This window comes from Myxine glutinosa, chromosome 14 (genome assembly GCF_964187855.1).
Source record: "Myxine glutinosa chromosome 14, kmMyxGlut1.1, whole genome shotgun sequence".
NCBI classification, from domain to species: domain Eukaryota; kingdom Metazoa; phylum Chordata; class Myxini; order Myxiniformes; family Myxinidae; genus Myxine; species Myxine glutinosa.
Window position 1 is genome coordinate 84315121 of NC_136274.1, and position 14843 is coordinate 84329963.

Here is a 14843-nt window from a genome sequence, read left to right on the forward strand (position 1 = left end):
TTCTCTGTTTGGTTGGACACGTTTGAGGGCATTTTCCACAAGAGAGCTCGGATAGCCACGATCTGTGAAGAACTGACTTTTCACGAGCTTTGGATCCAAAGTCCGAATCGTCATTGTGGAGGAGACGGGACCTCAGAAAATGGGAATAAGGATTGGAATTGTTAACATGAGGGGGATGAGAAGATGAGGGCAATAGATGGCTGTTTGAGTCTGTTGACTTGTAATTGTTGTAATTGTTGTTATTGTTGTTTTATATGCAGCCTGTAGCAACTGGTTGCATCATTTTCTGGAAGTCTGACTGTGATGCTATTGCAGTGCCCCTGTTGCCAGTAGCCTGGTACTCATTTGGTCGATCTCGGAAGGATGACAAGTTGAGTCGATCCACCTGGTGTTATTTCAGCGGCACGACAGGGACTCAAACTCAAGACCCTAAGATCTTAAGCCAGCCATCTTGACCATTAAGCCAACACCAGGCTTTGACTTGTAGTGAACAGTAGTCATTGAACCAGTATCTACTACCGAGAGTTTGATATCCAAAAATGAAACATAAGTATCTGAAATGTCCCACGTGTTGTTTTGAGCAGGTGAAAATAACTGATGAATTTTTCAAGGTCAGATCTGTTATAGGAGGTTAAGCCAATACCAATCATATATGGAACATCCAAAACGTTTGTTGTCGGACCATCAAATTGAGAAACTAGAATGGCACTTGGTAGAGCACAAAACTCCACCAGGCTCAACAGTTTACATTCTGTATTCCACTGATCGGCCAGATCTGCATCCGGACCTTGACCAAATCTAATCAACTTGTTCTTGTCTGATCTACTTTTTTATTTTATGTTGAAGGCTCCAGTCATGGACAATTTAGTCCTCATCGATGCCAGGCCTTAAATATATGAACTGCATTGATAGAAAAGTGAAGAAAGAGAGAATAGGCTAAGAGTTCTTGAGGAAGTAAAGATAAATAAAAGAGAGAGAATGTAAATGTGTGGAGTGAAAATGAGTAGGAAAGTGTATGATGTTTGTTAGCAAGAAAGGGAGGTTAAAGCTATCCCGGTAGATATAGTTTGAGTGAAAGAGGAAGTAAGATCAGCAATCCTGACACGAAGAGTGTAAGATGGTTCCGGGCACCACTTTAACGATCCCAAGTCTGAACAGTAGTCCTACCCTGAGTGGTTGCTGTCTACAACAACCGACTACCTAAAAAAACCGATCCAACCGAATGGGTGTTTTTTTAGGAGACACCATCTCCTTACTGGATGGCCGTTGGATCCCGAAGGGAGCTCCTCCGCCCTTTAACAGGTATTGTTTTTAGTCCTGCAGGGTGTCGGTCACCCTCCCCATTGGCAAGCCAGTGAGGGAGGTCGGTTTAGTCGCCGAATACCCAACCATGCGACAGGTAGTACTGGGTTACATGTTACCAGTGGCAGTCAAGAGACTCGCCTGACTTGTTTTTGTCTAAAATTTAATCGATTTCCTTTTCTGTTTTGCTCTGACAAAGGGTAACGCCTCAAACTTTCTTCTCTCTATGGTGGATTAATTGCCATTAATGGTAATTATTATTTATGGCACGGAGTTTGTTTCATGGGGTCTGCAGTGAGTCTTCAGTCTCTAGCGACAAGTGTGGCAGTGAACATGGCAGTGGTGTCCAGTCTTTGTGCTTTGCGCTCGTGTCTTGGTGCCTGCTCCCGGTCCTTGCCCCTTCATCTGCAGGCTTCTTCTACGTGGGCTGCCGTTGTAGGGAGAAACTGTGAACTCAGATCCGTCCCTAACCGCTGTGCACCCGGGAGAGCACATGCGTGATGGACCCTCAATGCGTGCACGCGCAGTGCTGTTCGGTCCAGTTTCTTTCTTTCTTCAGACCGCTGCTGAGTCCCATGTTTCCCGCGAATGAAAGAGATGAGTGTATTCGCTGAGCCGTCATGGTTTTGGGGTGCGTTGTCTTGTTTGTTTATTTAATTGTGATCACTGCTGCGCAGCCGTGCATTCTCTCCTTCGCCCTGTTTGCTCTGTTAGTAAACCTGCTGTTTTGATGAAAACTTGTCTGGTTCACTTTTTTTTTTCTTTTTTTTTTTCTATACTGAATCGAGCTCGTGAAAGAGCTAACATTTATTTCACAAACAAATCAACCAGACAAACAAAATATACAAAAAGAGGGAGCGGAAGACAAGATGGGGAGAGAAGGGGAAGCACACGTCTGGATCACCAAAGATGAGAGATGACGAGAGAGAGATCGTGGTTCATAATCTTTCGAGATGAGACCGACGGTGGGTCTCACTTTACCGACCAAACATATCACCTTGTGAGTGGTGATGAACACAGCGCCATGAGAATACTCCCTCTCAAGGAAAGAAAGCATTGTCAGGTGATGAATCGATTCAAAAACGTTTTCCCCTGATGTTAAACTAGATGGGACTTTTACAAAATTAAGGGGTGAAGTTAGTATTGGTAGAAAAAGCAGGTTAAGTGGAATAATAACTACATTTAATGTATACAACAACAACAAACAACAACAACAACATGCATTTTAAGGCCATTTTCCCTGCCAGAGCGGGGGTTAGCCTTGCGGTCCCCATGACAATCTTCTCCATTTTGCCCTATTTTCTGCATCTCTCATTGTTATAACCCCCTTGCCCGCATTTCTTCTTCCACCATCTTTAGCCAAGCCTTTCTCGGTCTTCCCCGTCCTCTACTTCCTTCTACATTCATTTCCATCACTCTTCTCAACCAGTCACTTTCATCCTTCCTCAACACATGACCAAACCATCTCAACCTGTTCATCTTCACAGCATCCATCACAGGCTCTATTCCCATCATCTTTCGCAATTCATCATTTGTCTTCCTCTCTCTCGACGATACTCCGCACATCCGTCAAACCATTCGCATTTCCACCCTTTCCAGCCTTCGTTGCTGCTCTACATTCATTACCCATGTCTCGCTCCCATAAATCATAACACTTCTCACACATGCAGCATCTCACACATGCAGCTCACCTTCACTCCTTCATTCCTCTTTTCTCCCGCCTCTGGAACAAACTCCCTCACTCTCTTCAATCCTACTCCACCCTCCAGGTCTTTAAAACAGCTGTTCACCACCATCTCTTATCTTCCCCCATCCAAAACCTTGATCTTTTCTACCCCCGCTAATTTCACCCCAATTCCACTTTTTTGAAATACCAACCTCTGTCCTGGAAGTCCTTGGTGTCCTTGTGTTTTATACTTCTCCCACCCTCCCCCCCCCCCACCCCTTCCCACGCCTCCTCCCCCCAAGCCCTCTCCCTCCCACACATCTCCCTGCTCTCAAATGTTGTGTTTGTGTGCTTCCCTTCTCTCCCCATCTTGTCTTCCGCTCCCTCTTTTTATATATTTTGTTTGTCTGGTTGATTTGTTTGTGAAGTAAATGTCAGCTCTTTCACGAGCCTCGATTCAGTATACAAAAAAAAAAAAAAAAAAAAAAAATACACCTTTCCCTTCAGCTTCAACGACACTCCCCTCATCATCAGCACGCCACTCAGTTCCCGAAACTTCTTCCATGCACATCTCACTCCAGCAACCGTTGCCGAGTGTGATCCACCTTCTCCATTCAGCATGTCTCCGAGATAACAAAATGTTTTCACACCTTCCAGCTTCACGCCGTCTCCAAGATCCAACTCAACATTTTCTCCATCTGCAGCTCCCTCTTTAATGACATTGTATTTAATGTATACAAATGCAACAATAATCACAATAAAAATTGTATCAATTGCTAATGTTAAAACATATTGATATTGTTTCGCAAATCCACACTATAATATATTGTACGACCACAAAACACCCCTCATTAGTAAATGGACCAATCCGTGCGTACGGTGGAACGTTGTCGTTTTTTTTTCTTCTTAAATCAGAGTACTTGTCACAAGGACATGAAACTACCACAGCGACAGCGGTATTGAAAAGCGAAACGTAGCTCAACTAGAACGGTATTCGGTAGAGAGCATACCTTCACCAGGTGAACATTTTATGTTTTGTTTGTTCGAACACTGAAAGTGAAAGGTCGGATCTGGATCCGACTTGAACCAAAATCGAATCGCTTGTTCTTGTCACTTAGCCAATTTATCAACCTAGTTTTGTAATAATCCGTCCACAACTTTTTGAGACATCGTGCTGTATGTATATCGTTTTTGGCCCTGTCTCTCAATGGTGAAGAATCAATTATGAATGTTAAAAAATAAAATTCGGACCCAGATTCAGATTCGGATCTTCACCAAAATCGAATCAGTTTTTCCTTGTCACACACCCAACTCATCCACCAGGTTTTGTTCGAATCCATCCACAACTTTTTGAGATATTGTATTATACATCGTTTTTTGCCCTTTCTCTCAATGTCGAAAAATCACTTTTAAATTCTCATATCCAGATCCGGACCCAGATTCGGATCTGGATCTTCACCAAAAACTAATCATTTTGCCGGTGTCACATAACCAACATCTCCACCAAATTTAATCCGAATCTCTCCACATTCTTTTAAAATATCCTCTTCACAGACAGACAAACAGGGGTGAAAACATAACCTCCATCCACCTTCGGTTGCGGAGGTAACAAAAGGCGAAAATGATTGAAATCACCCGAAATTAACTTTTTCCTTTACACAAGCGGCAGAATCAGAAAAGGGTCTTCGGCCTCTAGCTCATAAGGTGTGTTCACTTACCCAATCAGCTTGCTATCGCTTGCCAAGCCAGCCGTTCCTTACCAACGGTTTTGTTCAAATGCTTGCTTGAGTGCTTAAGCCACTTGGCGAGCACTGCACAATAAACTATTTGTTCTTCCTCGAGCCTCGTTTATGTAAACAAAAACAAATAACAAAAAAACAAGAAAGACGTCATGCAGAGCACAATATTTGAAAAGTCCACCCCCAATATCCCCAAAAGATTTGCCATGGAGACATCAAATTGTCCATTTCATTAAGATTAAAATTGACAATCTTGATCATACCTCGGGTCAATGAGATGAAAATTGATTATTTTGAAGTTTAACCTTGAGTTGACCTTTGACCTTTTGACCTCAACAATGGTTGATTTCCTAATTCAGTGTCAATATGCAAATGCTGTTCAACTTTCATGGCAATCGGATGAAAAATGAGGATTTTTAGAAATGAAAAATGAGGATTTTTAGAAATGAAAAATGAGGATTTTTAGAAATTTGACCTCAAGATGACCTTTGACCTAAAAATCAACAGGCTTCTCAGTTGTGACTACCTCTACAACTTGGTTAAAGTTTCATGACGATCGGTTTAGAATTGTGACCTGTAGGCGATAGACAAACAAACAGACAAGAAATCTGTCATGCATAGAACGATATTTGCAAAATCCCTCAAATAAGTTGTTGTACTTTGGCCGATGTTGAGCGTTTGGCCTATGTAGACCTCAAAAATAATTGGTAGTTGAATTAATTGTCCTGATATGCAAATCCTCTTCAAATTTCAAGTGAATCGGATGAAAATTGAGAATTTTAGAAATTTGACAAAATTGTTGACCTTTGGCCTATCCTGACCTTTTGACCTCAAATCGATAGGCTTTTTCATTATGACCAACTCTACCATTTGGTGAAGTTTCATAAAGATCGGTTTAACATCGTGACCTGTATGCGATTGAAATACAAATAGACAGACAGACAGACCCTGGTGTTGGGCTAGCGGCTAGGGTGCCGGCTTAGGATCCTAGGATCCTGGGTTCGAATCCCGGTCGATCGCTGAATTAACGCCAGGGGGATTGACTCAGCCTGTCATCCTTCCGAGGTCGGCTAATTGAGTACCAGTTCACTGGTAATTCCCTGTTTGTCGTTAAAGGCGGCAAAAAGGGTTGGCGTCAGGAAGGGCATCCGGCCGTAAAACATTGCTTCAAAAAGGGGACCAAAAAACAACAACAACCACGGTTCCCGAAAAAGGCCAACCCCCGCTTTGCGGGGAAAAATGGCCTCTAAAGGTGGTTATATTTTTTTACAGACAGATAAACAGAATTACGCACAAGACAAACGAATTTACATGAAAAATCTTCGATTGTGTAAGTAGTAAAAAGTTGGTAATGAACACACCAATGAAAGAGGTGGGGTGTGTTCATTACCAATCAGCCAGTCCTTGTCCTAGTAGATGTAGCTTGTCCAAGTCACCGATTGTATCTTTTATTAACTCAGTGTAACATTGACCGGTGTCTATGTATTAATACATTCTTCATGTATTCATGTTTTGGGTCCAAATATTTTTATGCCGAGGACCCCAAAAAATGTAAATCCGCCTCAGCGTTCGGAGACGCCAATTCGTGCCAAATTAACCCGGCGGACGCGGAGACGTTTTCATCCCATACCCTCCGGTTGGAGTGAGGGTCGTTGAGGACCGCACGACCATAACAATACTTTGTTTCATGAACTCTTCCAATCTTTAACCCAATGAAACATCTGCATGTGGTTTCACTGAATCTCTGATTATTTTCTGTGCACCACATTCTCTCTCTCCCCCTTAATATCCCGTATTGTGGAATTCGGGATGGCAGAATAAAGTGGTACGCACACTCTCCGCACACTCTCCTCTAAGCTGTCCAGGGTTCGAATCCTGGCCCGGCTATAAACGGACATCCCAGTGTTTCACATGCAGGGTGATTCATCAATGTATGTACCATCCCTCAGATGGACGATAAAATGCACGTCCTGTCTGCCGACATTCGTTGTTGGACGTTAAAGATCCCAAGGTATCATTTGCAAAGAGGAGCCGAGCTATCCCCGGCACCCTGAACAAATTACAAATCCATACCCTAACTGCTGAGAAGGCAATAGCAAACCACCCAGTATCACCTTTGCCAAGAAACCGCTTCGGCAGCACCTGTAACAGAGTATGGTGTAACAGAGTATGGTGTAACAGAGTATGGTGTAACAGAGTATGGTGTAACAGAGTATGGTGCATCATAATCAGAGGAATTGTGGAATTCACCGTTTTCCCATGCTTTGCCACATTTCACAGGAACATAAACAGGGTATTTTCATCTCGCCCCATATGATATTCAATACGGATCTTATTGTCCTCTTCTGCACTCTCAGTACCTCAGCCAGATCAAAGTTCGGCAGCAGGATATGGAGGAAGAATCTGAAGTTCCTGCAGGTGAGAGGCGCTCCTCTCTTCAACAGCTGATCCAGTTGGCACGATTTCACAACGTTATGGCGTTGGAGACTCTCCACACACTCGCCTGCATCACCCCGGGTATGACTTGTACCATTAGCGATGCATTTTAGCCTGTGTGGCATCCATTTCATTCCCCTTCTCACCTTCTCAATTATTGCTTTTACTTTCACAGATATAAACTAAAAATGATGGAAATGGATGTCATGGTGGAAATGCCAAAACGTATACAAAGTAGGAATGGATAATCGCATTGTGATATGTGAGGTTATGTGATTGGTCAGTGTGTTCAGATCTCTGATGTGATTGGTCAGTGTGTTCAGCTGCAGTGCCTATATAAAGTCTGTACCCCCTTTCACAATTTTCACCTTTTGTTACCTTATGGCCTGGAATTAAATTGCATTAAATCAGACTTTTTCCACCATTACTTACACATTATAACGCACAACTTCCAAGTGAAAAACCAATTCTACAAATTTCAGAACATTAATTAAAAACACAAAACTAGAATATCTTGGTTGGACAAGTGTCCCCCCCCCCCCCCCCCCCCCACCGACCCCTCCCCCGAGTTAATACTTAGCTGTGAGTCTGTTGGGATAGGTCTCTACCAACTTTGCACACCTTGATTGGGTGATATTTGCCCATTCTTCTGGACAAAACTGTTCAAGCTCAGTCAAGTTGTGTTGGGAACGTTGATGGACAACATTCTTCAACTTATGCCACAGATTTTCGATCAGATTTAGGTCGGGACTCTGACTAGGCCACTCAAGGACATATATATTTTTTGTTCCTTATCCACTCCAGTGTAGCTTTCGACGTGTGCTTCGGGTCATTGTCATGCTGAAAGGTGAACTTCCATCCCAGTTTCACCTTTCTTGCAGAGGGCAGCAGGTTTTCCTCTCGGATTTTTCTGTATTTTGCTCCATCCATTTTCCCTTCTATCCTGACAAGTGCCCCAGTCCCTGCTAAAGAGAAACATCCCCATAACATGATGCTGCCACCACCATGCTTCACAGTAGGTATGGTGTTCTTTGGGTGATGTGCTGTGTTGGGTTGCACCAAACGTAATGTTTTGCATTTAGGCCAAAAAGTACCATCTTGGTTTTGTTGGACCCAAAAAACTTTTTGCCACATGGCTTCAAAATCTCCGTAGTTGTTTTGTATACCTCAAACAGGACTTTCTGTGATTACAGCAGCAACGAAGGCTGGAAAGGGTGGAAATGCGAATGGTTCGATGGATGTGCGGAGTATCGTTGAGAGAGAGGAAGACAAATGATGAATTGCGAAAGATGATGGGAATATTGCCTGTGATTGATGCTGTGAAGAGGAACAGGTTGAGATGGTTTGGTCATGTATTGAGGAAGGATGAAAGTGACTGGTTGAGAAGAGTGATGGAAGTTAATGTAGAAGGAAGTAGAGGACGGGGAAGACCGAGAAAGACTTGGCTAAAGATGGTGGAAGAAGAAATGCGGGCAAGGGGGTTAACAAGGAGAGATGCAGAAAATAGGGCAAAATGGAGAAGATTGTCATGGGGACCGCAAGGCTATCCCCCGCTCTAGCAGGGAAAATGGCCTTAAAATGCATGTTGTTGTTGTTGTTGTAAACAGGACTCAAGGTGGGCTTTTTTGAGTAATGGCTTCCTTCTTGCTACCCTACCGTACAAACCAGACTTGTGGAGTGCTTGGGATATTATTGTCACATGCACACAGTGACCAGTCTTTGCCATAAAGGCCTGTAGCTCTTTCAAAGTTGCCATTGGCCTCTTGGTGGCTTCTCTGATCAGTCTCCTCCTTGCTTAGTCACCCAGTTTGGAGGGACGGGCCTGATCTAGGCAGGGTCTTGGTGGTACCATACGCCTTCCACTTCTTAATGATTGGCTTCATTGTGCTCCAAGGGATATTCAAGGCCTTTGAAATATTTTTATACCCATCCCCTGATCTGTGCCTTTCCACAACTTTATACCAGAGATCTTTTGAAAGCTCCTTGGTGCTCATGGTTGAGTCTATGCTGTGACATGCTCTACCGAGCAGAGGAAACCTATAAGAAGAGCTGATTTTATTCTGAAATAATCAGAATCACTACAATTTAACACAGGTGGAGGCCAATTAACTTGGTGTGTGATTTTGAAGGTGATTGATTACACCTGAGATAATTTACAATTGCTATTATAAAGAGGGTGGACACTTATCCAACCAAGATAATCCAGTTTTGTGTTTTTAATTAATTTTCTGCAATTTGTAGAATTTGTTTTTCACTTGGAAGTGTGGGTTACGATGTGTAAATAAAGGTGGAGAAAGTCTGATTTAATGCAATTTCATTCCTGGCTATAAGGCAACAAAAGGTGAAATTTTTTAAAAGGGGGTGTAGACTTTCTATCGGCACTGTATCTGATTGATGTGATTGATTGATGGGAGTCTTAAGTACGTGTTGTCCACCTGTGCCCAGATTGGTTGTTTAATTTGTGATTACAAGTTACCCCGTCTGCCTCCACAGTGGGAGACAGGGTTTTGCAATCGCTTGTTTGTGTCTGTCAGTCTGTCCGTGCTAGAACTTTTATACCATTTGAGTTTTTGTCATCACATTTGCAACAAACGTTGATTATCAGAATACGGAGAAGTCTAATTAATAATTGGGTCAAAACGGGAAAAGTCACATATGCCAAGTTCAAATTGTCCTTACTAGGGCATGCCCGTACTATATATATATCTAAAATTATATCCCCCCCCCCCCCCCTCTATTTACATGAAATGGTTTGGTCCAAAGCGAACGGCTTGCGAGTACGGTGACAATCCCCCCCCCCCCCCTCTATTTACATGAAATGGTTTGGTCCAAAGCGAACGGCTTGCGGAGTTTGGTAAAGAAATCGCCATAGCGTGCACGTAATTAGTTTTAAAACATAGTTTAACGGCAACATAGTTTGCCAGCGTGAAATAAATGAATACGCTCTCAAATGTGCCGTCCGAGGCAGAGTCTGTTCGCCACGTTCGGCACACGTGATAGCTCGCTGCTCTCTGATTGGTTGAATCGTTTTTTGGACATAGCTCGGTAACTACTTCTCCGATTAATATGTCGCAAATTAGTTTTAATTAGTTTTACAACATAGTTTAACGGCAACATAGTTTGCCAACGTGAAATAAATGAATACGCTCTCAAATGTGCCGTCCGAGGCAGAGTCTGTTCGCCACGTTCGGCACACGTGATAGCTCGCTGCTCTCTGATTGGTTGAATCGTTTTTTGGACATAGCTCGGTAACTACTTCTCCGATTAATATGAAACCTTGAAAAGGCACATCCTCGGGTCCCCAGCAATATACCTGGCAAGTTTAAAGTATATCGGACCCGTGGTTGTCGAGAAACAGCGGTCACAGACATACAGACATACATACATACATACATACACACAGAGATTACTGGAATTATAGATAGATTAGGCCATCTGCCACCGCGCAAGACGAGACGGACGGTTTTTTTAATCCCTTCTGTGTTTCTTTGTTTTGTCTGCTTGCATTTTGGGAGGTGTTCTGGTTACCGTTGCCCGAGGAGAGGGTATTGCATTTAGGTGCATTTGTTTTTGTTTGTCTATCTTGTTTGTCTGTTTGCCCGCACAGAACGTGAGTAGATGTATTCATTACGTAAGACTCCTGTATACATTAAGACCCCGTAGAACTGTAAGATGCATAAGACCCTATAAACCCCCGAATATCTCACAGAGGCCAAATACCCTTTAGACCCCATATCACCATAACATCCTTTAGACCCATAAGACCCCTCAGATAATGTTTGATCCTTTGTAACCCGACGACCATATTTACCCTGTTAGACCCTTTTAAGACCCCTTAGACTCCTTTCTACTATTTAAGCCTTTTGACCTTTACACATTTCAGACCTTTTAATACCCTATAGACCTCTTTGACCTTTGGTCTCTTTTCAGACCCCTTTAGACAATTTTGACCCTTGAGACCCCTTTAGACAATTTTGACCCTTTCGACCTCGACAACCTTTTATAAGCTCCTTTGGACACTTTAGACCCTTTCAACCTTTATAGACCTTTCATCTTTACAACTAGACCAGACCATTTAGACCTTCCATTTTCAATCAATGGGCTTCAATGGCTGCTTGGAGGAGTATTGTGGGCAAGGCAGGGCAAAACCTTGTACAATTGGACCTCACCCCTTATATAGGGAAGAGGAGGAGAATAAGACATTACATCAGTCATTGGCCTTTTCAGAGGTCATCATCGCCTTCCATAGGTGGCAAATAAATGGAAGTACATCCTTCCATTTATTTGCCACACAAAATACGACACACAAAATACGCCACACAAAATACGCTGCATGCCTTTGGTAAACTACATGACTTTGGTAAATTACATGCAACTTTGGTAAATTACATGCAACTTTGGTAAATTACATACAACTTTGGTATACATGCCTTTGGTAAACTACATGTCATTGGTAAATTACATACAACCTTGGTATACATGCCTTTGGTAAACTACATGCCTTTGGTAAACTACATGCCTTTGGTAAACTACATGCCTTTGGTAAAATACATGCCTTTGGTAAAATACATGCCTTTGGTAAAATACATGCCTTTGGTAAACTATATGCCTTTGGTAAATCACACGCAACTTTGGTAAACTACATGCCTTTGATAAATTACATGCAACTTTGGTAAACTACATGCCATTGATAAATTGCATGCAACTTTGGTAAACTACATGCCATTGGTAAATTACATGCCTTTGGTAAACTTTGGTAAACTACATGACTTTAAACTAGATGACTTTGGTAAACTACATGCCTTTGGAAAACTGGTAGAATACATCTTTGGTGAACTACATGCCTTTGGTAAACTTTGATAGACTACTTGCCTTTCGTAAACTACACGCACATAGAAGTTAAATTTGTTTATCTCTCTCAGAACTGAGTTTACCTGCCTTCAAAACCCATTTCTCCCCTCCATTCATCAGGGGTGCGGATGATACTGGTACATCCGATCATGAGCGACCGTGTCATCGCCATGCTGAATCACTTCTTGCAGCACCTGGCTGGTCCTCGTGCCCGACATTTGAAGGTGCGAGACTTCGCAGAGCTCGAATTCAAGCCTCAGGACTTGCTCAGATACATCATCAGCACATACGTTGGTCTCGGGTAAGAGCACCCACCTTTTTCCACCGTCACCACCAGTTCTTAACGGGTCCTACTTCTCCCACTACTCCCAGCGTACCGATCCTGCAGCAAACTTTGATGCTTAGTCTCATGTTTTTAAATTTATGAACATTATTGTCATACATATTGTTATGTCGGTAGGGTAGAGAAATATCTAGAGTCAGGTAGATCTGAATAGGTAACATGCTTCATCTGTCGCGATAGGGAATCTGCCCTGTAATAAGTCCCATGTGTAGTCTGGTTTGTCGGGTAAGAGTATACCTGTGAACATACCAGGATGTTCGAGTGTTAGATAGTGTAGGGATTAAGATAAACCCTTGTGTGTCAAACCTGGTGATCAAACCTTTGTCCCTTATGGCAACGCACACCTGTAGACACTTAGATAGACCCTATATTGCACACAGTAATTAAATTCCCTTCCCTGACAATGACTTTGGAAGAAAACGGACAGGAAACCAGGCCAGGACACTGCCGATGATGGCTGCCGCCGGTCGCATCACGAACTTGCATAGCAACATGCCCAGGAGGCCTGTGATTGGTCAGCGCGGTAGGCGCGAACCTCCAGCCAACCCGTGCGGGAGGCGCGAAGACGCAACTAAGAAGGAGGTTGTTCATTGGAGGGAAGTCGCTGGAAGGTTCCGTGGCTGGCGGGAAGCTACGCGACGCTGATTGGGGAGCGCGCCAAGATTGACGTCACCAAGAAGGTTATAAAAAGGACGCGCTTGGCTCGGAGCAGCAGCTCTCTTGGGTTTTCCTCACGGTGCAGTCGCATTCCTCCCTGTGGCTTTCCTCGTCAAGACGCTGTTCTCTCTCCTGTCTCTCCCCACAGTGGACCTCGTGTGGAGATCACTGGCAGTGCTTTGGGCCGCATGGTGCTTTTAGAGTGTTGGACGCGTGGTGCTCGGTGCTCGATGCTTTGGAGCGAGGGACCTCGTGGTGTGCCGCTGAACAGATGAGGCGGGGGTGAGCGGATCGCTCAAAGCCTGGTGGCACACGAGTGGGGGCCGGACACCAGCCGCATTGGTCGACGGACGCAAGACGACAAGACAGATAAGGACGCACCATTTCACAAATACACGGCGAACGTGTTTCTTTGGTAACTCATTCCCTCGTCTCGTATCTGCAGTCTGGTGTGTGGGATCCCAATTTAGAATTAGAATTAGTATCGCGTTTACCTGGTGTTGGGCTAGCGGCTAGGGTGCCAGCTTAGGATCCAAGGATCCTGGGTTCGAATCCCGGTCGATCGCTGAATTAACGCCAGGGGGGTTGAATCAGCCTGTCATCCTTCCGAGGTCGGCGATTTGAGTACCAGTTCACTGGTTATTCCCTGTGTGTCGTAAAAAGGCGACAAACAGTGTTGGCGGCAGGAAGGACATCCGGCCTTAAAACATTGCTTCAAAAAGGGGACCAAAAAAACAACAACAACAACCACGGTCCCCGAAAAAGGCCAACCCCCACTTTGCGGGGAAAAATGGCCTCTAAAAGGTGTTTTTTACCTGTCCCTACCTTTTATTTTAATAACCCCTTGTATTATTTTCCATTCCCTACAAATCTTGTGCCCGTTTGAGTTCGTTCCCCTTCCACAGTTACACGCTCCCGCTTCTTCCTCTTCCCTTCTTCTCTTCCCGCGTTTGATAGCACAATTCGTGTTTGGTTGTCGCCTCAAGCAAGTCCGTTTTGGTCCATCCGCGGTCCCTGGTATTAACCGGAAGGGTCCGCGCGACAATATAAACAAGTGCATTTCCCTAAAGAAAAAGCATTTCGAGCTCCAAATTTTAACCACAAGTCTTTAGATGCTGTAGCTTATGTTGCTCAGGTGTGGAGCATATGTGGTTGCATATTTCCTCATGGTTCCTCTCTGATTACGTCGCACTCTATTTTGCCAAGATATTGTTGTGGATATGAGAATTGTGTTTTTTTTTATTGTTGTTGTAAAGTATCACCCTCCTTCCTCCAGTTGTTGTGTATAAAGGTCAAAGGTCGTTCTCGTAGTTATTTCATATACCACACGTAGCCAATCATATATCCTTCTATACAGTTATCTCCTTATTCTATGTAGGTTAAGGCCTTGTCTTCCATTAATTAACACTCCATTGCACCAAATTCAAACAAGGTTTGTCAAACAAGGTCAAACAAGGAAACAAGGTCCTTTCACATTCCCCTTTCAACAATTGCCAACTGCATTGAGCGGTTCGCTGCATTCTGCTGCAGCTGTGGGTTGTGGTTGTTTTCGCTGCAAGACTCCATTAGCCACGAGGTCATCTCGGAGCCGAAGGTGGGAGGAGTCGGCCCAGCGCCAGGAACAAGGCGTGGCCTTGCCAACGCCTCCTCTAAGGGCGGGATCGGTGAGCCCTCGCGACCAATCAGGGCCGAGGCGACCTCACCGATGGGCGTGTCCTGGAGGCCGGCGGCTTGATCGCCGGAGGCGAGATATAAGCGTGGGCGGAAGCCTTTGTGAGAGAGACGGGAGATATACGGCGAAGAGACAGCGAACCATTAAGTTCAAGAGGGAGGAGTCCAAAGAGCGAGT

General features: G+C 44.0%; 1 protein-coding gene across 13 annotated transcripts in view; it reads left to right on the plus strand.

Moving 5' to 3' along the window:
• UBE4A (ubiquitination factor E4A) overlaps positions 1-14843 on the plus strand; it is a 104912-nt gene that overhangs the window by 87148 nt on the left and 2921 nt on the right. For all 13 annotated transcript variants that reach the window (XM_078768528.1, XM_068136338.2, XM_078768527.1 and 10 more), the window contains 2 exons: positions 7065-7224; positions 12115-12295. In XM_078768528.1, the coding sequence (XP_078624654.1) occupies positions 7065-7224; positions 12115-12295 (341 nt within the window). The remainder of the gene's footprint in view (positions 1-7064; positions 7225-12114; positions 12296-14843) is intronic.